At 34.0% G+C, this 27,091-nt stretch overlaps 1 protein-coding gene across 2 annotated transcripts in view; it reads left to right on the top strand.

Annotated features, from left to right (window-relative positions):
- Positions 1–27,091, top strand: part of PHKB (phosphorylase kinase regulatory subunit beta) — a 76,644-nt gene that overhangs the window by 26,533 nt on the left and 23,020 nt on the right. For both annotated transcript variants that reach the window (XM_084294747.1, XM_084294746.1), the window contains exons 7-16: positions 846–961; positions 5,225–5,288; positions 10,199–10,294; positions 11,743–11,940; positions 12,595–12,652; positions 15,169–15,246; positions 15,830–15,988; positions 17,811–17,905; positions 24,490–24,545; positions 24,730–24,823. In XM_084294747.1, coding sequence (XP_084150873.1) covers positions 846–961; positions 5,225–5,288; positions 10,199–10,294; positions 11,743–11,940; positions 12,595–12,652; positions 15,169–15,246; positions 15,830–15,988; positions 17,811–17,905; positions 24,490–24,545; positions 24,730–24,823 — 1,014 coding nt within the window. The remainder of the gene's footprint in view (positions 1–845; positions 962–5,224; positions 5,289–10,198; positions 10,295–11,742; positions 11,941–12,594; positions 12,653–15,168; positions 15,247–15,829; positions 15,989–17,810; positions 17,906–24,489; positions 24,546–24,729; positions 24,824–27,091) is intronic.

Below are 27,091 nucleotides of genomic sequence, written 5' to 3'. Positions count from 1 at the left end.
TTGATGTTTGGCAGGCTGTCTGCATGAATATGTTTGTACACAAAACTCTTGGCTTACGAGGAAATCTTTGTATACTAGGTTGTTGTTGTCAGGCATGGCAACTATCGATGAGTTATCTTCTAGCTGCATCTGTTTGTAGTTGAAAAATTAATTTAATCACATCTTTGCATCCATAGCAAAGAGGACAGCATATGATTGTGCAAATGATTGAACTTGATTGAAGCACCTATGTATAAAAAAGAATAACAAGTATTATTTGCTTTCATCTATGCTTCATTCATGTTCTTTATTATCCCTTGCTCTCCACATGTTTGACTTATGGATAAATAAGCTGAACACATAGTCCATAATTTCTGTAAGTGTTTTAGCACTGACTTGGTTATAGCATTTATATATCCATGGTATGAACGATTGTTCTGTGAAAGTTTCCTTTGGCAACATATTCCCTCCTCCTCCCTCCTCCCTTTTGTTATCTGCGTCTTTTTATATAAATCTGCTATTTGGGGACTGCTAGTTATTCTTGTAAAATATCTGTAATTGACCATTTTTTTTCTAATGTTATGAACAGTGTCACTGGTAGAAATTCATCACCTAGCTATGTACTTCTATGTGGTGCTTTTAGCCTCTTCACTCTGCTAATGCATCTAAATTTCAGTTAATGACAGAAATAGGAGAAGACACACATTGAATCACTGGGTATTCTAGCTCCATTCAGACATAGATCATCTTAAGTCACAATTAAGATAACTGGGGAAAAACAACTTTGTCTTTTTTGAAAAAATGAACAAAAGAAAATATGCTTTCATTTTCCTCCTGTCATTTCCCCCCCCCTTCTTGTCTTACAGGTTTCCTTCATTCAAAATCTTGTGTTCTGTGTGGAAAGAGCCTACCGTGTACCTGATTTTGGTGTTTGGGAAAGAGGAAGTAAATACAACAATGGCAGTCCAGAGCTACATTCAAGGTAGGTGAGAGAACGTAATGCTTTCAGTCAAAACAAATAAATGTGATATAAGAAATTAATGTAGTGAGTTAAATCTATATCTATATCTATATCTATCTATCTATATAAAATAAAACAAATGAAAGCAAAAACAAACCAAAAAGAACCACAACAACAACTATTTGAACTTTTTCTGAAAATTTATATGGTGTGAAGGTAGAGGCTCAAGAGAAGCGACTAAGGTTTTCTAGAGACTAACAGATGTATTTTGGGAAAATGTGAAGTACAATTTTATCATCATGTGCATGCTGAAATAACCACATAGATGCTTAGCTGAGTATTCAAATTACAATAATTATGTGCAGCTGCATGTATATTATTCTGAAAATTGAATACAGAACAGCTCAGACACTTGAGCCATGTGCAGTAGATCAGATTAACATGAATGGTTAGGAATATCCTGATTTAAGTAGGTGTTGAGTCCTGAGTCTAGATTTTCTTATCTCCACCATACTGGGAAGAACACACTGTACACTGGAGTATAGCATAGTGTGCAAGCTCTTTTTCAGGTTCTTCAGACTCTACGAATAACTGCATTTTTACTCCTGTCCTATAAGACATTAGGAATGTTCTTAATGTTTTAATATTAGTGTGGTCCAGTTGACTTCAGTGGAATTGCCCATATACTGTGCATTTGAAGTATCAAATTTGTAATCTGGCTTCATGTTTTTTCTAACATTAATACTGTTTTCCTGACTTTTTGACTTCTGAAGTTTTGTCAATTATAAAAGTGGCTGTAGCTTGAATATCCTAGATTTTTAAAACATCATTGATCATCAGTTATTGTGGGCTTAAAAATAATGCATATGTATTTCTTCCATTCTTTGAAGATGTTGCTAAATGAATCTGTTCTCTTTTTCAGAATGAATTAATTTTTATTAGTTCACATACAGGCGTATGTTTTAAGCTATTATTTAAGCTATAAGATAATGACATGTCATTGCAGCAAAACAATTGATTTCGGTATATTTTTCAATGCTTTTATAAAGCTTAGTACCAGTATGAGAACCAAAAACTCCAAGAGATTATTATATAATCAGCTTTATTCATGTATTGTTTTTTTCCCCTACTATATCTGTTATATTGTCAAATGCCTGACTACAGAAGTGTTCATCTGGAGAATCTCGTACCTCCTTTCACATCCATGCTACACAAATAAGCAGAAGGAACTCTGAAAGTTCTACATCTCCACTGTTTGCAATGCTCTGGTTATTCACTATGTGAACTTCCTTGAGGGGAAAACGAGGAAAATCTTTTAACCAGATGGAAATGGGCATGTTGTTTTGTCTTAATCTAGACTGACATTTATAGGTCAGTTTTTCTAAGGTTGAAGGTTTAGGAGATGGATAGGCCAATCTAACAGATCACTGAGCTGGCACAAAAGGAAGTACAGAGCTTTGTCCTAATTTAAGAAGTAGACTTAGGTCATCAGAAACAGGTATTGCCCCTATTTATCTTTCTTTGTGTGCATGTTCATACTCTACCTTGCTGTAGGAAGCCAACAGACAATTTCCTTTAATTTAGCCAAGTTCTCAAAAATCAGAAAAAAATGGAAGAATAATGTGTATAAAAAGATGTAGTTAGGTACTGTGGAGGAAAGCCCTGGGTATGCTGAAGTATACTTTATACTTTGTTATGCTACTACTGTGGTGTATCTGCAGAAGAGAGCTCTGAAAACATAATTCAAGAAGTGATTATAACTAATCAAGGCTAGTCATGCATGATGTATGTGTTTCTCCAGTGATAATGGACTGAAAATGAGTCACTTAAGTTTCAGTATTATGAATGCTAGACTCCTGGCACTCAAAACTCACACTGTAAGTCTACGTACAGTCTGTGTTTGCTTTCAGAATTAGAAATTAGTTCTCCTCTTTAATTGAAAGAGGTTTTCTTTTTGAAGAAGATATATAACATGAAGTCTGTGAGTAAGAACGGCAAATTATGGCCTACATTAGAAAATGTATATGTTTTATGTATTTAGGTAGCCTTGGTATTCTGCCTTTGTACAGTTCAAAACACTTCTAATAAATGATAAATAGCAAAACATCCTGTAGACCCAGGTCTTCACTGATACATGTAAATTGATGTCTTTTACTGGTTCAAAGGCAAGATTTATAACAGCTTTAGTGTGGTCCCCTTCCCATATGGCTGGACTTCTGAAAAATTAATTTGTCCTGTAACCATTTGATCAAGTGGCTCTCCAGGCATCTGCTGAGTACTTCTGCAAAATGTCTTTGACATCTCCCATATGTATTGTGGGAATAATGAAGTTGTTGAAGTGCGGTATCTTCATGTTCCAACTCCAAAAGACTACAGAGCTGTGATCTTGCACATCTCTGTAGTGTAGTATTTGCAAGAGTGTTGAAGTCTTCAGGGGCTTCCAGTAAGTAAAGGTAGAAAATAGTAACTATTCCTATTGTAGAATAATGACAGTGTGTCAAATAGTAGCTTAATGTAGCATTTCCATAGCAGGTTGTTGCATTGTGAGATTTCTCGGTTTTTTGAAGACATGCTTGATATTACAGCTGTTCTCAGACTTTTTGTAATGGACCTTCGTCCCGTGACTTCTCAGTGAAACATTTAGCGATCTTAGCAGGACTTTAGTGCATGGAGAACTGAATGCTTGATGTGGCATTGTAATTTGAACAAGTGTTATATGATGTAGGAAAAGAAAGCAACATTTTAATGTTGATATACATATTTTCATTTCATATTTGCAAGTAGTATTTATTAGCGTACTGCAGTCTTCAGGGACTTTGAGTAAGCAGAGGTAGAAAATGGGAAGTATTCTTATTGTAGAATAATGACAGTGTGTGAAATAGAAACGGTTTTTAGAAAGGAATCCGTATTTTCCTTCAACTTTTACAGGAGAATATTGTATTTTATAGATATAACAAGTTGTTTTACTGTATTTGAGTATCAGTGGTTGTTGCTGTTGAACAGCTAAACATTTAGCATTTGATATTTTCCATGAAGAAATGCTACAAATCATTAATGTACAGAAAGGTAAAAAGTTTGCTCAATCCCCAAATCCTTCTTAGAGTATGGAAAAATTAAGGTTAAAGCACAGGCTGTATTTGCAGCTTTCTGCCAATTTGGCTGCTACAAATTTTTAGGTCAGGGCTGTGCAGCTGTTTGTCAACACTATAACAACTCCTCACACACAAAAGTTTGGGATTATTAATGATTATTTTCTGAATATTTTTTCTATCTCCTTAGAGTTGCTTCATTAATTACTTTTATATACTTTATATACTTTTATATACTTTTTATTAATTACTTTTATAAACAAAGTACCTAGAGCTGTCCTATTCAGAAAGTAAATGTTCGGAATGGTTGTAAGTTTTTCTGTTTTCCCCACAAATGGGTTGTAGCCCTTGTACTCTAAAGGATGCTTTAATTTTTCAGTCATGACTATCTCTGTGCCAACGTTGTTATCTGGACATGCTGATCCTCTGATAAACTATTTTATTTAATTTGTCATTTAGCAGTACTATGTAATTTTTATCCCAAATGAAAGATGGCAAAGGAAGGGAAAGTGTGGTTGGCTCAGTGGACAATCAATTTTAGAGAAAAATAGATATAAACTTTTAACTCCTTTCTTACGCCTTTTTTTCCTTCTTCTTCTTCCAAGGAATTACTGTGCTGATAAAGAAACTGTTACATTCTTTGCTATATTCTGTTTTCCTCTTACTCTACCCAGTTCTGAAATTTTAGGCTTTTCAAGCATCATTATACATGTATAGCAGTGTAACTGCTCATAAGAGTTGTTTTTCTTCTTTTCTTTCTTGTGTGTAGTTCAGTTTTGTTTTCCCCCAAATTTATGTACTGCGTCCAGATTTTGAAAAGTTAAGGTTTTAACATTAAATTATAACGCTTGAGACATGAGTTGAAAAATTGTGCTGAAGTAAATCTTCTGTTAGTACACTATTAAGACCTTGAAATACATAATGCCAGATGTCTAGCAGCAAGGTGAGAGCAGAAGTGCTTTTTCCAGATGGTCTCTGACATTTGAAGACAAACAAAAATGCTGAAAAGTACTTTTAAACAAAAGAAAACCAACCCAAGCCTTGCTGTATCATCAGTTTATTAAACAGATGTTAAGCACAAAACTAAAATCAAGAAGAGATCATAACTTTGAAAACTGTCAAACATACTAAGTATTAGTCTGGGCTTGTATTACAGTCTGTCTGTTTCTGTGTGTTTGTTTATTTTTCTCCTCAGCTCTGTGGGGTTGGCAAAAGCGGCTTTAGAAGCAATTAATGGATTCAATCTCTTTGGAAATCAGGTAATAAAAATGTTTGTTTTCTCTTCTCTCTCTCTCTCTCTTTTTTTTTTTTGAGCAGTAATAATTTACATTGAGGATCAGAGAAGATTTTAAAAAATATACCACATTTTGTTTGGTTCAAGCTTTAAAAAAAAATTGGCAAACTGATTGCTACTGTTTCAAGTACAGAAATTGTCTGATAAAATAATTACTGTTCTTACTATCAAGAATTACTTTCCTTCTTAAGTTAAAAGACATCTAAAGTGATGACACCTTCTTCTGAAAAAGGACTATCTTGCCAAATGTTTTTTTCTTTTCGAATTGTATATGTTGATTGTAATGTAGTATACCTTTACCTAGAAGCATCACCTTCTGCATTGTTTTTTCAAGTGCCTTTTGATCAAGAGCTTTAAATAAACTACTTCAGCATAATCTCACTGTTTCCAAGGTTTTAAATTTCAGTATGTCACATTGTGTTAAAATCTTTTCCCATTTTTTTCATGTGGCTTGTATCAGTCAAGAAAGCAAGCCATTTCTTCAATTTTTATCTCTGACTTGTTTTCCCCTTCTACATGCATTTTTTTTTTTCAGGTATCATACTTACAGTATATAGTTGAAATTAAGGAATCATCTTCCAAATGAATAGCTTAGAAAATGTGCAAATGGAAGAGATGCATCATTGTTGTGCTACAGGTGTTTTTAATTAATTGAAAAGAAAGATAAGAGTGCAGCTGAAAACAAAGTTAGATATCAATAAGGGCATGTAGAAACGGCTATAAACTTTCTGGTGAGGTGGTGTTTTTGTTTTTTTTTTTCAGTAAATTTTGTGGAAGGAAGGATAGGCTGGTCAAGCCAGAAAGTGGTGAGCTGAGTCTGTTAAGCCTTCCAAATTGTACTGTTTTCTTCGAAGTTTACATCCTTTTCAGCTTGTAGTTCGTGTATCTTACTTGCATGCCCAAATGGCTGCATTTCATAAGGAAGTTCATAAGAAGTTGATGAAACATGCTTTATCACTTCTTAGGTTTGAGTGACATTCAAAATTTGGTCTAAAAGGCAACACGAGTTTACATGAATTGCCTATTTTTATACTTTTTTTTTTTTTCTTTTTTCCTGTAATCAGGCAGTTGTTCTCTAGCAGTGTATGATCCTTGGGTTTTTAATTATTTTATATCATGACTTTGATTTTAAGTACTGTTTGTATATTTTCTGAACAAAATTTCCATATATTCCTGCTGTTTTCAAGATAGGTTTGTTTGTTGTTTACTTTTTTTGCAATACGTGTGGTCTGCTTTTGTCTTGTAAGTCAGATGGATCTGACCTTTAGATTGTGATTCTTGTCTGCTTCAAATATTCAGCATTAAGATACTTGGATAAATGAGTTGGTTTGCCAAAAATAAAATAATGGAAAGGAGAGAAGAAACAAATGGTAAATGGTGAACAAGCTGAATTCTCAGGTGCTCTCTGGGTCAGATAGTGAGTATAAGCTAGGTCTATTGTAAATGTGACGGGGAGATGGAAAGTCCAGATTACTTTCCAAGTTCATTTCTGTACTACTTGATTTATTTAAAAAAAAAAAAAAAAAGAAAAAGTTATTTGTCTCCATTTTTCTACTGGCAAAATGTAAGGTATGTATTGGAACAATTATGTTAGAATTAATTTATATTAATTAACACACAATTATTAGCCCTTCTGTGACATGCTCAAATATCCTTAACTGAAAAATAAGCTGTAAAGCTTAAATATTGTTTACTTTGAAATTTTGCAGTCATGCAAAGCATATAAACACATAGCTGTATTCTGTTTGTGGGTGAGCTACATAGTACAGAAATATGGATTGTGTACAGATGTTACTTGTATATAATATTTTATTTCAGCCTAAATTTATCTAGAAACTACACAGAATGAATTTAAAAAGCCTAGTCTGTAGTTCATTCTAGATTAACGGTTGCATTTGTATATTAACATTTGCTGTTAAACAAAATGTAGAAGTGACTTCTATGTACAGTCTGGTACTGCTGAAGACAGTAGGAAGCTTGTCCTTGACTATTGTAGTGTATGTATGCTTTGAAAATTCATAATAAAAATTTATCTTACACAACCCTTCATGAGCATACACCTTAGTGATAAGAATCTACTGTTTTTTTTGAGGGGAGGTACAAGATTGTTGCAGAAAATGTGTTTGGATCTATAATTTTTTAATGTCGGTTTCTTGTTGTAATCTAGGATATACTGTAGTGTTCTGTATAACCTTGCCTCTGAGATGGTTTTTGTCTCATGCTGCTTGGCTTTAGCACTCTGAGAAGGCTCATGCCAATATACCTCAATTGTAAAGGACACTGCTACATTCCCTGAATATTGCATTTGTGGAGAAGAAAAATCTGTTAAGGTTAGCACTGTTTTATACTAGCGTGAAGGCTTTCCAGACACCATTCCACAGTTTTTTCACTCCCCTTGGATAAGCCCATCATTTTATTGCTGTGAGCTTTTTAAACCGTGGATCGCATTCACCAACTAGTACTTCCCTGTTTACTATTCTCAATCATAATCATTTTATTTGTGACTGTACTTAACTAATAGTGAGGGTTTCTGCACTTCAGCTAACGTTTTACTCAGCATTCTGCATCTCTTAGAACAATTGGAAAGCTCAGGGACATGGAGCTAGTTCAAGAAGCTCTTGAACTCTTGAAGCTCTTTCAAGCAACAAAAAGTTGCTTGAACATCTGAAAAAAAATCATGAAGATCTTTCTCATAGTGGACAAAAAGTACTTTCTTACAATGTAGTCACAGAAATAAAAATAAATATAAAAATTATTTTAAAAATATAAAAAAATAATTTTTATTTATTATAATTTTAATTTATTCGTGTAGTCACAGAAATAAAAATGAATAAATAAATAAAATCCAGTCCTGTTTTGACTGGAACTTTTTAGAGCTATTGCAATGCATGGGTTGAAAAATGAAAGTTTTAAATTTAATTTTAAATTTTAAATAAAGTTTGTTTTATATCTTCTATTGATGAAAAACTGTAGCACTTATTATTTTTAGACCTTTTTATTTTCTCTTAAGTAATAGTTCAGGATGTATCCCTGAATGTGAGGGTTTCTGATTCTTAAAGACTTAATTTTTCTGGATATTTCTTTATCCTTTTTTTTTTTTTTTTTTTTCCTTGGACAACAGAGTTTTTCACTGTAGGTTATACTTCAGGGATATAATAATGGCTGTTTGCTTATGAGTGGAGAAGTATGAAAATGGCCTCACACGCACATACTGTTACAAAAAGACATAGCCATAGCCATAGGTGTAGTTTTGATTTATTTCGCTTCCTGAAACTGCTACCATGTGTTAAGAAATAGGAGCTAGGAGCTTAGTTAGGAGCTAAGGATCTTAGGTAGTGATCAGACATTATATGTACATTGTCAATATTTCAGAAGAAATATTTATCTACAATCTTTACCTTCCCAATAATCTCAAGCAGCAGTAAATGTGGCTGCTATATTTTTTTTCAAATGATATTTTACTAAATTCTGAAGTGGATGAATAAATTGCTGAAGCAAAGCGAGTTTAAATGCTCTGAGAATTTATTTCCAAGATACTTTGCATAAGCAGAAACCATTTTGACCTTCAGTCTGCAGCAGAGCCTGCCTTTGTGCTTAGCTCCAGCTGTGTTCCAATAGCTCTGAGAAATCCTGCTGAGCCCCTCAGGAGGAACTGCACCTGCAACTACACTTAGTGCAACCTGCACAAATCACTGGCGACAGACTGCTCAACGTTTCCATGCAGATTTTTCCACTCACACTGTGCATACTGGGAGAAACTAGTAAATATTTGTGTATATATCCATATTACTGTATCTCTGCTCTCACATGCTTGTATGCTGTATGTCTTGGAGTATCTCGTGATGGGGAAGTTGCCCTGTGCATTCAAGCAAATATCCCAAGAGGACATAAAGTTTACTTACTGGTTGTAGGTAATCACATTGAACTATTGCTTTCTCCTCCTCTCCAAGAAATACAAAAACTTTAATAAATAAATAAATAAATAAATAAATCCTATGAGAAATCGTGCTTTTTTTTTTTTTTTTTTTTTTTTTAATGTAACAAGGCACAGCTATATTTATGTTCAATTAATTGTATTGCAATCTTTGTTAGGTGCCAGGTAGAATAAAGAACAATTATGAACTGAGAAACAATTGGCTTTTCATGTAATCTGAATTTTACGTGCTTTAATATAAAGGAGGAGTTCATACATGGCTTTTAATGCTATTTGTTTATATCTTCATTATACTAGAATTATTTCTTAAAAAGCAGGAGTTATAAGCATAAGAATGCAGTCAAGGTGTAACCCTAACCGCTTTGTCAGCAAAAGGAGATTTATTTACACATCGAGAAGAGAATTTCTAATGTAACAAATAAATTGTCTCTTTACTTAATTTCTCATCATTTTACTTTAACATCCTATGCTAAACTTCTTAAATTTATTCCCAATCTATTGTGTATGTCTGAAACAACAGCTATAAATCTACATGAGATAGTTAATATGTATGGCTTTGGCATAGGAATTCAGATACGATCCTTACTTATGCAGTACTTAAATCCTTAATTGTAATTAATAGTAAAGATTCTGACATCACATGAATATCCAATTAAGAGATTATAACTTGAATAAATAATTCATAATCTCTAGTAGACAAAAACACCTGGTTTTGTTTAAAATTTCAAGTTCTTCTATTTTTTTCAAAAATTTTTGGCTTTATTTTTAAAACATTTGAGAGTTCAAAACATTTTCACTGTAATATTATGTTTCATTTTCTGATTAGTTGCCAGCTACTAGACTATTACAGCATAACATTATTAAAACAAAGAGCTGTTTAGTTTCACCAGCATGTGCCAACCTTTTTTCCTCTCTCCTTAAATTTCATGTTCTATTTAAAGGGCTGCTCCTGGTCTGTTATATTTGTGGATTTTGATGCTCATAACCGTAACAGACAGACCCTGTGTTCATTGCTTCCCCGAGAGTCAAGGTCTCATGTAAGTAATTAAACGGAATTCACCTTAACAGTGTGTGGAGAAAATAAATGGGTATGAACATAATTCTTAGCTTTATGACAGCCAGTTTGTTCTGCTTAATAAGGATAGGAGTTTGTTGGGAAGGTGTTAAATTTTTGCTTCTTAAACATCACTGTGATGTAGATGTGTCTCTGAAGTGAAATCAACAGGGCATTCTTTATTGGAAAAATACTTAGGTTAGAATGTTAGCCTGTTGTTATCTTTCTAAATAATTTCAAAATAAAATTAAAAGTAATAGTGATCTGCAGTAAGTTAAGTAAGGCTTGCAGTTTTGGTGATTGTCTTGTTTTTACCCTAGTGGCTCAGTTTCCATTACAAATTCAGTGACTGCATTTTTGAAAGAGTACATTTCTTTTAGCTTTAATTTGTTCTTTTGTATAGAAAAGAAGCCTTTAAGGTTGGCTTTTCAGTAATTGCAGAATATGGAGGATTTCTTGTTACTATAAGCCACTGTTGTAAGTAAGTATTTTATCAGTGAGTAAATCTAAGTGACATAAGTACAAATTAATCAAAATCCATCTATTTCAGTATTAGCATCAAAGGTAAATTTGTTCTTTGAAAGACGGTAATTTAATATGAGTGATAATGGAGTTCTACTGCTTTTTCATTCTGGGATCTAATAGCGTTTTGGTTCATGAAATGACTCTTAATCTTCAGCATTAATAGTTTACTCATTGTATAGAAGAATCAAAGCAGAGTGATAATGCTGGATAATTAAAAGGCACTGTCAGCTAATTTTTTAGTTTAACATTAAACTATAACTAACTTGTAGTGGTGATATACTAGTTAATAGTTTTTGTTGTGTTTTCATTTAGTGATAGTTGCCAATAGTTCTTGAGAAATGCCATCTTTTTTCCTGAAATTATTCCCTTACTTCCTGAATGTAAGGCTTGTTTGTTACAGCAGTTGGAGACAATTCCTGAAAAAGCTTTTCAGAAATGATGATTTAACCATAGTTACTTCTCAGCATTGCGCCTTAATAAATTAAGTGTTTGGGATTCTTTCTGAGTGTAGGATACCCAAATGTTTGGTTTTCTTCCAGGAATAAGCTGGAGGCTATTTTTTTTGCTTCTAAAAACACAGTGTTCCACAATATGTTCATTTAATATCAACCGATAATTATCAGTTGTAACAGATTATCAACTCTAAAGTAGGTCAGATTTTGAGTCAAATGAGTTCTTTGTCTTTCAAATCATGTATCTGAATATTGGGTTTATGGTTTATTCTTAAACATTTTAGAAGTCCCATTTTGCAAGTTACTTCAGTATATTACTACTGTGATTTTGATAAATATAAGATTGTTTCAAATGTATATTTTACTCAGTACGTTAAATAGTCTTTGTGCATCAAATAATTTTCAGAGATTTAATTAAATTTATGACTTGCTATTTTCTCCTCTCCTTCTGCAGAATACTGATGCAGCTCTTCTGCCCTGTCTCAGTTATCCTGCATTTGCTTTGGATGATGAGGTTTTGTTCAATCAAACACTAGATAAAATTATTAGGAAATTAAAAGGAAAATATGGGTTTAAAAGATTCCTGAGGGATGGATACAGAACAGCACTGGAAGATAAAACACGGCGCTATTATAAACCAGCAGAAATAAAGGTACTTGGTGTATATATATATAGGGGCAAGTTTCGGTTTTCTGAAGTGTTTAGGCCATACTTAATAAAACAGATATTGCACCTTTAGTATTCGCAGTTTGAATTGCACAGCGATTCCCAATTGTTTCAAATGAAGGAGAGATGCATTTTGTAATTTGGCATGTGCAGTTTTGAGAGATTGCTAAGTCAGCAAGTTAGTCGTTGATTTGTTTTGTAATGAATGTGCTTCCATTTACATATAGGGTATAGTTGATTTCACATAACAAATAAGAAAGTTATTTATCATTTTATTTAATTTCACAGCTGACTAGAGTCAGAGTGTATAGAAAACAGTTTTGCTTTTGACCACAGTGTTTATCAGTAAAGGTTATCTAAATGAAAATTTACTATTTTTACTCCCCAATAGTTTCTCTGTGGAAAATAAAACATAGATTATATAAATACTCTGCTTGAGAATGAGCCATATGTAAAAGCACAGTTGAAATGCCTGCAGAATTAAGAGGCTGTAAGCTAAATGAAAAGCTGGTGTCCTAAAATGTTTTCACTTTCATCTTTGTCTTTTGTTGCTTTGAAATAGTCCTATAGGTTATGCAAATATATTTCCTGAAACTGAAATTTGGATCTGAAATAGCTGATGATTTTTTCTTCTTTTTAGCTTTTTGATGGCATTGAATGTGAATTCCCTCTGTTCTTTATTTTCATGATAATTGATGGTAAGTATGGCTTTTTGTTCTTGTTTTATAAAGGCATTACAGGCCCTTAGATGAAGAATACAAAATCATTTTTTGTCCTGCATATACAAGCAGCGTCTGCTCTAAGGACGATTGATTGAAAGTTCTGCCTCATGGGTTAAAAACCAAGAACAACAGGACAACAGGAGAAAAAAAAAAAAAAAGAAGACAAAACCAAAAAACACCCATATTTCAGCATTTGTAACTTGAACTCTGTTCTTACAATATAACTCAATATGCATTTTTCAGAAGCTTAAACCTTCTACATTCACTTTTGCATTGCTTTTTAAGTCTTAAAGACTTCCACAGTATCAGTACTTCATAGCAGCACATGAAAGAAAAAGAAGTAGAATAGAGAATATAATGACAAACTGAATGTTTTCACAGATATTTTCAGGTTGATTGTTCTGGGGTAAATGAAACAGAATTTAGAAGATAATAAAGCACAGCAGAAGGCCTAGTTGCTCTTTTTAAATGCCTTTGCTTCCTGGCTATATTTTTACATGTAGCCAGTTGGTCTGATGAATAAATAAATACATCCACAACTGACAGACCTTGTCTTGAGGTTAGGAGACATACTAGAAAAGTTCACAGGATGATTTCAGGATGGAAGCCAGAACTCAGACAGAAGGAAGGTCAGAATAAGAAAATCAGTAAGGGTTACAGCCATCAAAAAGATTCATGCGTCTTTCAGCTTTGTAAATGGATGAAAATCTGGCCATATTTCTAGCAGCTGGTTTTGCTCTTCAGTGTGTGAAATAGTTTTCAAATAAAGATTGTGAGAGGCATAGAAGTCTGCTCTCTGCCTTGACTCCTGTGTGCTCACCCATAGATTAAAATATTTTGTTTGAACATGTAATAAGGTTTCACAATTGATTTTTCTGAAGGAATGCTTGACTTTTTTCAAAAGGAGTGAAGCCCCCAAGAATACGGGAGAAAGGCATTGACATTTTATGCTGCCCACTTAGAGTTTTGGGAAGAACAAAAAATACAGTTATCTTTAACTGAAGTTAGTTTCTCTACTTTTCTTGTGTTATAAAGTACAAAATACATACCTTGCAAATATTGTCCTAGTGTTTGTTTTGTTTTGTTTTGTTTTGTTTTTTCCCTGTAGCTCAATTTAAGCAAATAGAACAATTACATCAATGGATTTTGTGCACTTGCATCCAAATCCGCAAGCTTCATGCAAAATTTGAAGTGCATACAGAGAGACTTAAATTGCAAAAATGACTAAACTGTTTATAATAAGATGTTCTGATACGTTTGTTTTTGATGAATAAGTTACTAGTTTGTGGTTTTCTTTTGTCTTACTTTTGCCTTTCAGAAATAACAGTTCTTAAGAGTACAAAAAGACTGCTTTAGTACTAATTTCCCTTTGGGATGTTTCTCAAAAGGAAATTGTTTAGGACTTTGTAGATAGTAGATATGCATCTGTAGCTGCAAGGAAGGATTGAACTAAATAAATCAATGTGTGTTTGGGGGGGATAACAAGTATTTGAACAGAATTTTTGAAAGCTTTTTTAAATTTCTACTCAAATCTGGAGATTATGGTGGTTTTGTGGGATAAGGGAAACATGGAAAGAAAGGATATGCACAGGAGTGAAAGATTAAAAGTTTGACTTCTTTCCCTTTAAATGTTCAAAAACATTTCTGTTTTTAAAAAAGGTTACCCTTATTTATCAAGTTCATCCAAGTTTTCCTTGATGAGCAGAAATGCTTTTGCTATTTTTGATGCATCTTTTCATGTAAGAACTGAGCACTGGTCATAATAGTATTCATCAGACGAATTTTGAGATGAGTAAATTCTACTAGAAAAATGTTTAAGATGCTGGTACTTCCAAACTTAACACTTTTTCCCCTAAAGCATCATCATAAAAGCTTGACTCTGTATTCAACCTCTCAAGATGTGTCACCTGTTCTTAATCTCTATCATGTTAAAATTATTCTATCTACATAACTTATCAATGTAAAGATTCCATCTAAATATCTTTGGGGGGAATTTTTCAATTTACTTTTTCAAGTTCCTATTGTATTGAGTTCCTATTGTATGGGAGTTCTGGACAATTCATTTCTAGATAATTTTGAAACTCTGTCCTGAATATTTAGAAACAGCCTATGTGTCTCCACCCTGGCATACAAACTCTGCTTCTTCATTCTACCATAATTAAGGAAGTTATTTACAGCTAGCTGGGCTAGTTGTCTGAGATCTAGTCCACTTCAGAACATCTATAAGTTCACAGCTTTACTCTGTGATGTAATTTGCAATTGATTTCAGTTTAAGCTAATAAAACAATGTCTGACTCATGATCCCTGTGAGATTTAGCTGTGGTAATAAGCGAGCAGTTAGTTTAGTGTTGTACTTTTTCATGAACAATTTAGTCTGTAGGCACTGCACCACAGAACAATAAACGCTAGATTTTTCTTTTATGAACACTGAATTCACAGATCAGTTATTTCTTTAATTGAATTAATTATTTTTGTTTGTTTGTTTTTTGTAGGTGTTTTTAGAGGAAATTCTGCACAAGTAAAAGAATATCAGGATCTTCTGGATCCTTTGCTTCAACATACATCTGAAGGTATTATTTGATAATTGTTCTTTCAAAAATCCCTAATTTTTTCTTGTCTGAAACTATAAAAAATACTTACACTGTTAATGGACATTGCAGTAAACAAAAAGAGGAATAATATCACTGTTTCATGATAGCAAAATACTAATATTGAAATAATCTCTTGCAAGCATTATTTCGATTGTTTGACCATTTTTGGCCAACGAGTTGTCTAGTACTGAGGTGACTGTTAAATGAAGGGAGAAAACCCAAGGTGTTCTGCTCTAATGCAGCTTTCATTTCTTTTGGGTATGGTTTCTTATCTGTACTGCATTTTTGTTTCAGTGAAAACATTTTTGTATAGTACAGATGGTGTATGTATTCTGGGAAAAAAATTCTGTGGAAATGTTTGGTGAAAAATAAAGTAGTTTACTGTAGTTCTGGGTTTCCGACACTGATTGTGGTTTTGAGAGAAAATGATGAATGACAACAGTCTGTCTGTTCAAATAGGTACCTGGATAACACTTCAGCTTTATGAGGGGAGTACAATCAAATAACAATGGAAATAGAATTTGATTTATTTACTTACTGTACTTATTTTAAAACGCCATAGGGTGTCCTGTTGTACCCAAGTATTACTATGTGCCAGCTGATTTTGTTGAACTGGAAAAGAAGAATCCTGGCAGTCAGAAACGATTTCCTAGTAACAGTGGACGCGATGGGAAGTTTTTCCTGTGGGGACAGGCAGTTTACATCATTGCAAAGCTCTTGGGTAAGAGGCTGAAGAAATTCTATCAGGTTTTGACTCATCGTAAAGGATATTTATCTTGTTAATGTTTTTCTTGAATCTGAACAAACATACTGGCTTGAATTTCAAAAGGACTCCAGGTAGTATGGGTAGCATGTGTGTCTTCTGCTTTGGTACATATGTGATGGGCAAAAATTGCCTTTTGTTCTTCATGTTGAATTTTTATGCTGCATGCAGCATGATATGAAGTTTACTGATATATTTTATAGAATACTGAAAATCTTCTAAACACAATAGCCTTCTCATTTGTTGTTTCTTTTCCTGACATTCCCTCGTATTTTGCATGCAGTAAGGCTATTTTTCAAGAGAATTTCTTTGTTGCTTTGGTTGAGGAAGTTTGCAAGCTTTCACAATAGGGTGTCTGTTGTAGAAGAAGAGAAAATAATGCCTGGCCACTAGGTATTCAGCTGTTCCATGCAATTGAAAATTCTTTTTTTTTTTTTTCATTTACTGGCTGCCTTTTCTTATATTTTTACATGCTTTTTCTTGATTCTGTGCTCCCTAGAAATAAGGTATGAGTATTTAGGATTTATTTTTTTTAGAATAGACCAAATTTGGATTCCAGTAAATATGCATTTCTGATAACGGCAATGAACATACACTGAGTGCTTATTTTTAAGTAATAGCGTAAATATTTAAAAATAGCTTAAATTTCATATTATTATGTTACTACTCATCTTCAATAGGAAATAATTCTGACTACATATGTAAATTTCTCAGCCGTGTAAGTCAATTTAAAAAATAGAGGAGATAGAACAACAATTCTGGGAACAGCTCTTGCTTTTAAGTACTATTAGGCAGAGGCCATTGGTCTTGCAGTTGTTTGGTCAATCAATTTTATAGTGTCATCAGTACTGCAAATAATTTAAGTAGCATGCATGCCTTTAGCCAGCATGAGAAGTCTGATTACATGCATCTGAAAACAGATGACTGTTTTCCTTAAAATGTGTTTTGGTTACTGATGGGTTAGTATATTAATAAATTCTACATTTTAAAATCATTTGTTTTTTTTAATAATCTAGCTTGTTTTTTAAATGCAACCACCTGGACGTAGCCTATGATTCTGCAGGAAGAGTCCAGAGCAGGGAGCTGGGTCCTTCCCCGCGGAAGCCAGGCTGCATTCTGGCAGCAGGTGGCTGGGGGAGAGGCTCACAGGATCTGGTGGCTCAGAACCGCTGGCACAGCTCCCAACAGCAGCAGGCTCCTTCTTGGCTTCTTCAGTGCTCTGCCCAGCCAGAGTGCCCTTCACTGCCTGCCCAAGCGTTTACTTTCCACTGCACCATCTATTCAGCTCCCTGCTCCTGCCAAACACTTATAGGCCTGAGCCAGGATGTATTTTGAGTTTATAAACTGCTGTCTTAATTTACTACACAGCATAGTATTCAGAAACTTCTTCATTATCCAGATGTTTATTTTTATTGGAGCAGTTAATTCTCTTTCAGGAAAAAGTTTAAAATCATGGAAGTTTAGGTTGCTTTCCCAACCCCTCCTCCTCTCTCCCCATACCTGTGTATGGGTACTCTCCATATCAAATAATAGGCTTTTATTAAAAAGTGAAGCACTGGTTATAAGTACAACAGTACTCTAACTACATGTAGCAAGAATGATATTTGAATCATAAGTTTAAATGTGATTTTGTAGACTGCCCTTTTGTTGTGTAAATCGCTGATCTAAAACAAAGATTACAGCAGCAAGACTGACCACATAAAATGTTTGCATGCCTCCTTCACTGAAGCTGCAGAAAGCACTCAAGTCATTCTGTGTTTTTATTATCATCAACTTTCAGCTGACAAATTAGTAAGTCCTAAAGATATTGATCCCATCGGACGCTATGTACCTCCACAAGATCAAAGGAATGTTAGCATGAGATTTTCAAACCAGGTAAGCCTATCCTTAGTATTACAGTGTTTTTGCTGAAAACATATTATTGATGTATTGTGCATTCTTCTAATATTAGAATGAAAGAAAGTACTAGGAAAATTCAAGATTGTGTGTACATTTGCTTTATAGATGGAGAATTACTTCTAAAAGGAAGATTTTAACATCTAGGGTTTTTGGGAAGTGGTATGTTTGCTTTCAAACTAAGTGATAAAATCAAAATGATACATATTATAAATTTAAATAGCTGCTAGTAATTGCATTTCTTTGAGTTGTAAGATATTGTTGTGGTTTAACGTGGTCAGGAAGGCAAGAGAAAATTTAAGTTTTTTTATAACTTCCAGTTAATTACCACCACTTCAGAGTACTGAAGTATTATTTCTGTTTAGAGCTCCTAAGAGCTACAAGTATGAAGTTCTTTTTTTGGTGTATCCATGTGTTCCTGGATTTGGCTTAAATCCACGGCAGGAATGAGTGCCCAGGGATGGGGAGTGCTTGGAACCTCGTAATAAAAATCTGCAGTAAACAGAATAAAAAAAGAAAAAGCAGGTATATATGTAGAGGACTTCTTTTATTAAAGAGTAAGAACTGGATGTATGAAAATGTGCAATTAAAAGAAGTTTTTTGAGCCTTCTTTTTTTCTCAGTATGAGAAATATATATCTGAAAAGTTTCTTTTTCAGCACTTTGCATTTGTTATTGAAGCATAAAATATTAAATACTGCATATTAAGTAAGGTGCATATAAGCCTACAAAGGCAAAATCACCATGAAAACCATTGTTGTTGGCAAGTAACCTTCCTTTCTCTAAAAATTACCTCTGCGGAGTCAGAGATTATTTCAATATTTTCACTAATAACATGAAAGAACTGTGTTGTTACCGAATTTACTTCAAATCAGTTGTTTCATCTTAAATTTTTGTTTGGCCCCAGGTGTAAAATAAACTTTTTAAAGGAATTTAAAGCTTTGAAAGAATTTCAAAAATTTCAGATACCTTTTTTCTTATATTTGAGAAACTTCCTATATTACTGACTTGTACAACACTACCAATGCTTCTAAATGTGAACAAGTGGAAAAATACTACGGCCATCATCACGTTTTAATCCTGGCTGTCCTTCTGATACAGGCCACGTTTTGATTTGATACATACAATTGTTCAATGTATTTTATTATTTCTGGTCTTTTGTGTTGCTCTTTTCTCAACGTTTAGCAGTATTGGTAGAGGAGCTCTGTGCCAACCTATCACTATCATTAGTTACGGAGGAATTCTTTACTCTGTCCTTTTGTGGATGTAAAACTTGTGGTATTGCTGTATTGAACTGCCTGTACAAGCTGTTGAGCGTAAAGCATGAGATGAGCCGCATATACATGTAAGCCTGTAGTTTCACGCTGGAGAAGTACAGTTAGGAAAGTTTAACTGTTCTGGTCATTAAGATCGCTCAATTAATTCAGCTTTTGTAATGTTACCCCTTCACATTTCTCTGTTCACCACTTAGTCTGATATTACTCTAGTTACTCTAGTCAGAAAAGAAAGTGCCATATTCTAGTCTTCTATTTTTCCATATAACCTTTTGAAAATTGGCAGCACTGATATGCTCTCACCATTTTAACCTCTGCTAAGATTTTGCAGTTTTGCAGTCATTGCTGAGGCATATTATACAGGAATGTAAGGATGTTAATGTAACTGTGCTGTACCTACTAGCTCGAAACAAAGAGAACAAAAGAAACTAAGTAGTAACACTAAGGATGTATAGTGATTACTCTAACATTGAATTCATTTAGAATTTGTTCTGAAATGTATTTTTATTTTTATTTCTATAGTAGAAATATACAATAACAAATCCAATAAACAAAACCATTTTTTTTGAACCAGCCGTTAATATGTTGGAAACATTTTACCGTACTGAAGAGGCTATACCGTAAAATTTGCTGCGTATAAACTCTGGTCTCTGAAGGGCTGCCCTTCCTGTAGAATATGGGCCTACAGGCACACAGAAATGTGGTCTGATTGAAGGACCTCAGTGGTTGTTTGGAAGGGAGTTTTATATAGAGTTAATACATTGAATGTCAATATATTAATGCTGTGAATGGATCACTCAGCCTTCAAAATCTGATAAAAAGAGGGCAGTCTCATTTGCTGTGGAAAATTGTGGGGTCAAATGAGCAGTATATTAAAAACTTAATGACCACTAATACTAAACTACCTATTCTATTTATAATTAAAAGGAAATGTTTTTTCTCATACTTTAATGTCCCTCCTGAATTTATGTCTCAGTTTTCAGAAAGAGGTCTCACTGTGTTCCATGTTGGGGAAGTACCAGTGTGGTGCTGCAGCAGGATTCTCTTTGCTAGCTCTAGACTGTGTTCCAAAACATAACGGAGTCTGATGGCAATCAGAGAGTTTCTCCTTCGCACTAGTAGTTTGCTTTGTAAGGCTAACTGGTCAGTAGCATTTCCGTGTAAATACCTTTCAAGTTTAAAAAAAAATAAAGGCAAAACAAACAAACAAACAAAAAAACAACAACAACAATGCAAAGCATGGAATCATCCATGCTCCATTTACTTTACTGAAAGAAGATAATGCAGGGCATTCTCTTTCAGTGAGGACAGCTCTTCAAAACTTCATTGCTCTTAGAAGAGCTGTTTTTGTTGTTCCTGTTCAATATCTCCATATCCAGAAGAGATTATAAGTTTCATTTGTTGCATTCTCTTTTGGGAGAATTTAGCATATATGAGGGTCTGCAGTAGTAACAATAACATATGAGAAATGTCATGAGTTGGGGTGAGGATTTTCTGGTTTTGTTTTGTGTTTTACTGGAGCATATGAAAGCTGATTTATTGCTGTCATACTAAATTTGAATTCAATAAAAATGATGTTAATAAATTGCAAGGTTAGACTAATTGATCTTCTGGGTTAATGTGAAATACAAGTATAGAGCTTCAATTAATTCATGACATTGTCTGTCAGCATGCTGTGACTATGTCGTTTTAGTGTTTTGCTTTGTAGACTTAATTTGTAAAGACTTCACTTATGTTATTGGAAATGAAAGTTAATGCCCCCTGGTGACGTTGGGAAGGGAATAGTCAAAATTGTGAACTGTTTATTATTTTCATTTATTTATTATTTTCAGGAAACCGAGTAACATATGTAAAAAAGGAAATAAAATTGCAAAGTATAGGTAGGCTGGAATGTGTTAGGATCTTTCAGCTACCTAAATTATGCTCAGATTTATAGTGTCTAATTTTGATGGTTTAAAGATTATCATGTTTAATGATTTCTCTTGTAATGTTGCTTATAAGTATATTCTTACCTTTCATTTGTGTTAACTTCAGTAGGCTATTGTATTAACACAATTCTGAGATGGTTAAACATTATTCTGGAATTTATGGCACACCTATGTCCATATTGTATTTCATTAGAGAGGTCTAGTCTGTTAGTAGTATTGACCATAAACCATTAAGCAGTATTTAGATGCTTTCAGAAGCAGATGTATTCTGTATCATTTGTAGTTTAGTAGCAGCAAGGTGGATTCTTTGGCTTAAGTACAATTTCTTCTGTTGCGTTCTATTTCTGTTTTCCTCCTATTGCTCCATATGCTTGGAAAGCCCAATAGGTACCATTCTAATCTGTGTTCTTGAATAATATGTCCACTTTTTCTCACATGTTCAAAATGAATGGATTTTTTTCAGAGATCTGAGATTTCCTGGGAATTTGTGCAGAAAAGCATATAGCGATAGCATCTGTCCAGTGAGGCTGCAGCAAAAGACTGATATTGAGCTGCTTTCTCTTCCAGTGCCAGGAATGGAGTCAGGGGTTTTCCCTTCAGCCTGCCTCTGACAGTTTATAACCTTGTTACAAACCATGAATTTTTTGGAGAGCAAGCAAAACTAATCTGTCTTTTACCTTTGTCTTCTGAAAACACCAGGGTGTATTTATCATTTGCACAGCATGCAGGATGTAGTTGAAACGGATCCTTCTCCCCACCATCCAATGTGAAAATGCAAGGCAGAAGGGTGCGGAGGGGGGTCTGTTACAGTGTCCTAGGGAGACAGTGATTGATGTGTCAGCAGCAGTTTGGCTTGGGTTATTACACAAATGTGAAATAGCACACATTAAAAAACTTTTAACAGTAGGATTTAGGTAGTGGACTTATTTAGGACTTCAATGTTTTTCCATATCTTTTTTTTTTAATACATAGCGCAGTGTGTCACTGTCACTAATGAAAAGGGTGACACTATTCATGAATAGTTTGTCTGTTACTTTATCTGTGTTTTTTCTAGAATACTTAATACTTGTGATCCTTCAGGTCTTTACGTGCTAAGTGACAATTAATGCAGCTCTTGGTTTAACATTTGTCCATAATACTTTTTTCAAAGTCAGGCGGTTTTTACACAATCAAGTCTTCTCAAATAAAGATGATGGAAGCAGCAAGTCTTCTCAATAACAATTGCAGTAGGTGTTGATAAATTAGTTTGTCTAGTTCATCAATCCGTGAAACCCAGCACACAATAAATAGATTTGAATGAGATATTAAGGGATCAGCAATTCATTAAACTGTTTTCTGGCCTGAGTATTCATTTCTCTCTCTATATATAATTATGCAGCAAATACAGAGATTTAGTCATACAAAAGCAGGGTGCATTTAGAACCTGGTTTTTAGCCCAGCCATCATAAGCCTGAACTTAGCTGCCATGAATACCTCTGAGGCTTTCTTTCTGACTTTTAGTTCAAGACGCATTCATATGAATCTCAGGTTTTGACATGATGAAATTAGAGTAGGGAGGAAATGATAAAACCACATGGGGAAGTCTAATTCTGAGAGGAAATCCACTGTTGTGTAAGTGTCTACTTTGTTAATGACCACCTTTGTTAAGTTAATAAAAAGTATTTGCTTTTATTTAGGGACAATACCTTATAACCAGATTTGGTGATGTGCCAGTTGTGCAACAGATGCATTTGCTCAATTATGGCCCATGTTAGAACCACCACTTACTGGCTGCTATAAATGAGGCATGACATTGAACGCATCTGTGTGTGAGAAGCATTAGTACTGGTACCACAGAAGGACATACCCCTGTGGAGATTCAGAATACAGATTTATGTTCAGCTGGTTACCTAGTCCCACTCTTTGAGATGTAGTAATAATTAAGCAAGCTGAGTCTTAACTTGAAGACTGCTCCCAGGTTAGATCACAGGCTGCATATAAATCAAAGCAGTCTTGCAGGGAGCTGCCTTGCTCTCTGGGGAGTTGTTCCTCTTTATTTTAAAATTTCAAGACACTGATTGTGGTAGAGAACTGGTTTGTGTTTTATTAGTGTTTGTATAAAAGAGATCGATAGCATGATTAACTGATTCTGAGAGGAACATCTGTTAATGCCACTTGAACTTTTGATTTCTTAATCTGATCTGTTTGTGCACATCTTTTATTCATGTGGCAAAACCACCAGCATTTTTAGCAGAAATATAGTGCGGATGTACTTTTGGGAACATGTTATCAGGAATTACTTCTGTAAATCCCGAAGATCTAACTTGATATCAAGGCTCATAGATTACTGAACAAGGAAGTGTTCACTCCAAACTTTTTGTTCCAAATTAATTCATCTATCCACCTATCTGCACAGATAATGCTGCATTTCTATAGGATCAATTGATAGAAGATGTATTTAATTTTTGTCATTCGTGTTCTGGTAGTATCTAGACAAAAGTAGGCATAAAACAACACTTTCCTTAGGAACAAAAATGTGCGCTCTTTTTAGTTCTTTTGATTTTTTTTTTCAACTATATTCAACTACAGAGAATAAATAAACAGGGAATAACTCAGACCTCTCATCTTTTTAGCTAGTAATGCATATTGCCACTGAAAAGAAAAGCCATTTCAAGACCCATGATGTTGATTTTTTTTTATTTCACCCAACATACTGAATTTATTCATATTTGCATGACTTCCTGATTTAATGTAAAATACCATTTCTTACTTCAAACATAGAATTATCTGTTATAAACAATGCAAGGAAATGCTGTTATCTCCTGTTAAACGTAATACATCATATATATGTATATAAAGTGTATATTATGTGTAATTTTATATGTGTAAATATAACTCTTACTAGCTGTCAAATCAAAGTATTTCAGAGTAGAGGTTTGAAATCAGTTCCTTATTTTAAAATGGATACTATCAGTTACCTGTTACTTCCCTCTTTACAAAAATATGTATCAAAGTATTATGTTGTATCATGTGGAAGGAAATATATTGATTGTACAACTTATAAATTTTTGTATAAAGGGAAGTATTTCTCCTACATCGTTTTTTAAATATAAAATATATATATCTATAGTGGAAATGAATACCAGAAGCTTTTTTGTTATTAATTCTTCAACATGCATCTTGCAAAGTATTACTGACAGGACAATCTTACCATAGTTCTGAGACTTTTAGTTTGTGGTGGTCTTTAATTTTGTTTACAAAATAAGAAAAACAATGCAGAGATGTCTGTCATGCTCATGAATTGTTTAAATAGACATTGCCCCTGTTCACATTATATCTAACAAAATAGTAATGCAAATAATTACTTTTTCACTGTTTTCTAGGGTCCTTTAGAAAATGATTTGGTAGTGCATGTGGCCCTCATAGCAGAAAGTCAACGGTAGGTATTTGCTTTTACTAAGAATATATACAGTAAGTAAGTGCTGAACAACATACATCTTAAATTTGCTAAAGGTATTCAAGGAAGTGTTGAATTTCATCCTGCTACTCATCTATCTGATGCCAAGATAATTGCTAAAGCTAAGACTACTTTTTGATTGTACTTGTTATTGTTTTGTTTGTAGCCTACAGGTTTTTCTGAACACATATGGAATCCAAACTCAGACTCCCCAGCAGGTGGAACCAATTCAGATATGGGCTCAAAAAGAACTTGTCAAAGTAAGGAACTCTGCATTGAAAATTACCTATTTGTCTGTCTGTCTATCTCTTGTAAGAAAATTAGTTTATATCAAACCGTTAGAATTGTATCTCCTTAGATTTGTTATCTACCTTTTTCTTTTGTGTGTGTTATTCTAATTCAGTTGTGTATCATGATATGCCAGTACTGGTCAGTTATACATGCCTAGTTAGATCTTTCAGTGAAGCACTGAAGCCCAGATATTACCTGATTAGGCTTATTACCTGAGCTACTCTCAAAAAAAAAAAAAAAAATAAAATATGAATAATGCAGTAGACTAAGTGAAACTTGATGGACAAACAGGCAAATGCGTAACGGTCAAAGAATATAAATATAAGAATAGAAAATAAGAAGAAAGAATATAATGGTCAAAGAGTATATGGCAATAGGCATAAGCCATCATATAATTTGATAGTACAGCCTTTATAAAAAGCGTTATACAGTCATCTTTAACTGTTTCTTCTAAAAGTCTGCTGCATTGAGTATATCCAGGAAGTTTGGTGTTTAAATCCTTCTTGCTTTACCCCTTTGCCTCAGTTTACGGTCAAATCTGTGGCCAAAACTGCTTGGGTGAAGGGCATTTTCAGAACCTCCTTCATCCCCTGTGAAGGCTTCAGATTTTTCTTTTTCTGTACAGGCATGTAGTCCTGTGGCAGAGTACTGCATCCCCTCGCTTCCAAGAGCTGTCCCTGTTAGTCCTTACTCATACTAAGCCTCACTGATGATGACAGCTTAGATGCATCTGTTCAAGTAGCTGTCATTGCCATATGAAGCCAGTAGTCAAAGGTGAAAGGCATTTACAGGCCACACTGATCCATTTCAGCATTCTCTTAGCACTACCAATACCTCTTTTTGTTCAGTCATTTTTAGTATAATAGGTACAACACTTTGGCCTATGTTGAGTACGGGTCTGAAGTTATCCACTCCTGTTTGTTCTGGAAATACATTCAAAGCAAAAAGACTGTGACAGATGCTGTTGTGAATGTTAAATGCTTTGATCTGCGGTTGTAGGCAAACATATAAAAAGTCCTAAGAAAATCCATGTGATTACTGGGTACCTGTTTAACTCTGTTATAACTGGTCCTTTCCTCTGGAAAAAGCCTTGAAAAGTGTCCTGTCTGTACGTAAATAAGCCTTAACAAACTGCAGGAGGCTGTCAGACAGGTAAGGTGATCAAGAATCACAGATGTGCACTTGATGTATTTATACTTCTCCACGTGAAGTTTGGTCATGGACCAGGTACATGAAGGTCTTGCCAAACTTAATTATAGAGGTTATCTCAAACAAGCCTGATGAATTCTGAATGTCTTGGGGAAGTATAATCCATGTATGTAGTTTCAGTCCTGAAGTTGTTACTTATCTGTTCCATGACTGCAACTATGCAAGTCTCTCCCTCTGAAATTAGGATCACATGGCAGATGCCATTGTCTATATTAGAAGCCCCTAGGACACAGGAAAAAACAAAACCAAAAATAGAGTAGAAAATATATCCTCACAGACTTAAGAAGTCTTAGGTGCATTGCTGATTGATGTACTATAACCTTGCCAGCTTACTCAGAAAGATGATTACCCCCAAATAATGACTGCCATTAACATCTGAAAAATACTTACAGAGAAAACAAATATCCTTGTTTACATTCAGCCTTGTTCAATTCTCAACCCATTTTTGCTCACTAGTTTTCTTGATGGTATGTTTCAGAAGGGATTCTCTGACTGTATTTGTCTTCTAAAACTCTGTACCTGAAATTTTGGTTTAACAGATACCCCATACATTTACTATAGTTCTATTTGTTGTCTCTCTGTCATACATTATTTCTTTGGTCTCCCTGACAAAAAGATGAGATTTTCACTATATATATATGTTTATTATTATTAATTAAATTCTTAGCTATGACAACTTTGTTAAGATTTCTTTTTCAAAAGCTGGTGGAATTCTGACAGTTCTCGTATTTTCTTTATACTTATGGTGGGTAGGTACATCTACTTTTAGAAAGAATGTAATAAAAAAATTGAATCACCTGATTAAATCACCTGGTCCACTTTTCCTAGTAGACTTCCAGAAAAGGCTGTGTCTTTGTCTATTACCATTTTTCGAGTCTCCATTATGTACTACAAGAACATTCTTTTGATTTTGTTATGTGTATATGGGTTACATAAAGATGTTAATGTTTGATGTCTCCATTCCTTTCAGCTTGAATATAGTTATTCAGTGTGAACGAACAGTTGATGTAGGAAGTTTTGTTTATTTT

This window comes from Netta rufina (genome assembly GCF_964035555.1).
Source record: "Netta rufina genome assembly, chromosome: 13".
Taxonomy (NCBI): Eukaryota; Metazoa; Chordata; class Aves; order Anseriformes; family Anatidae; genus Netta; species Netta rufina.
The sequence above is the reverse complement of the archived record's forward strand: the minus strand, read 5'-3'. Positions and strand labels throughout refer to the sequence as shown.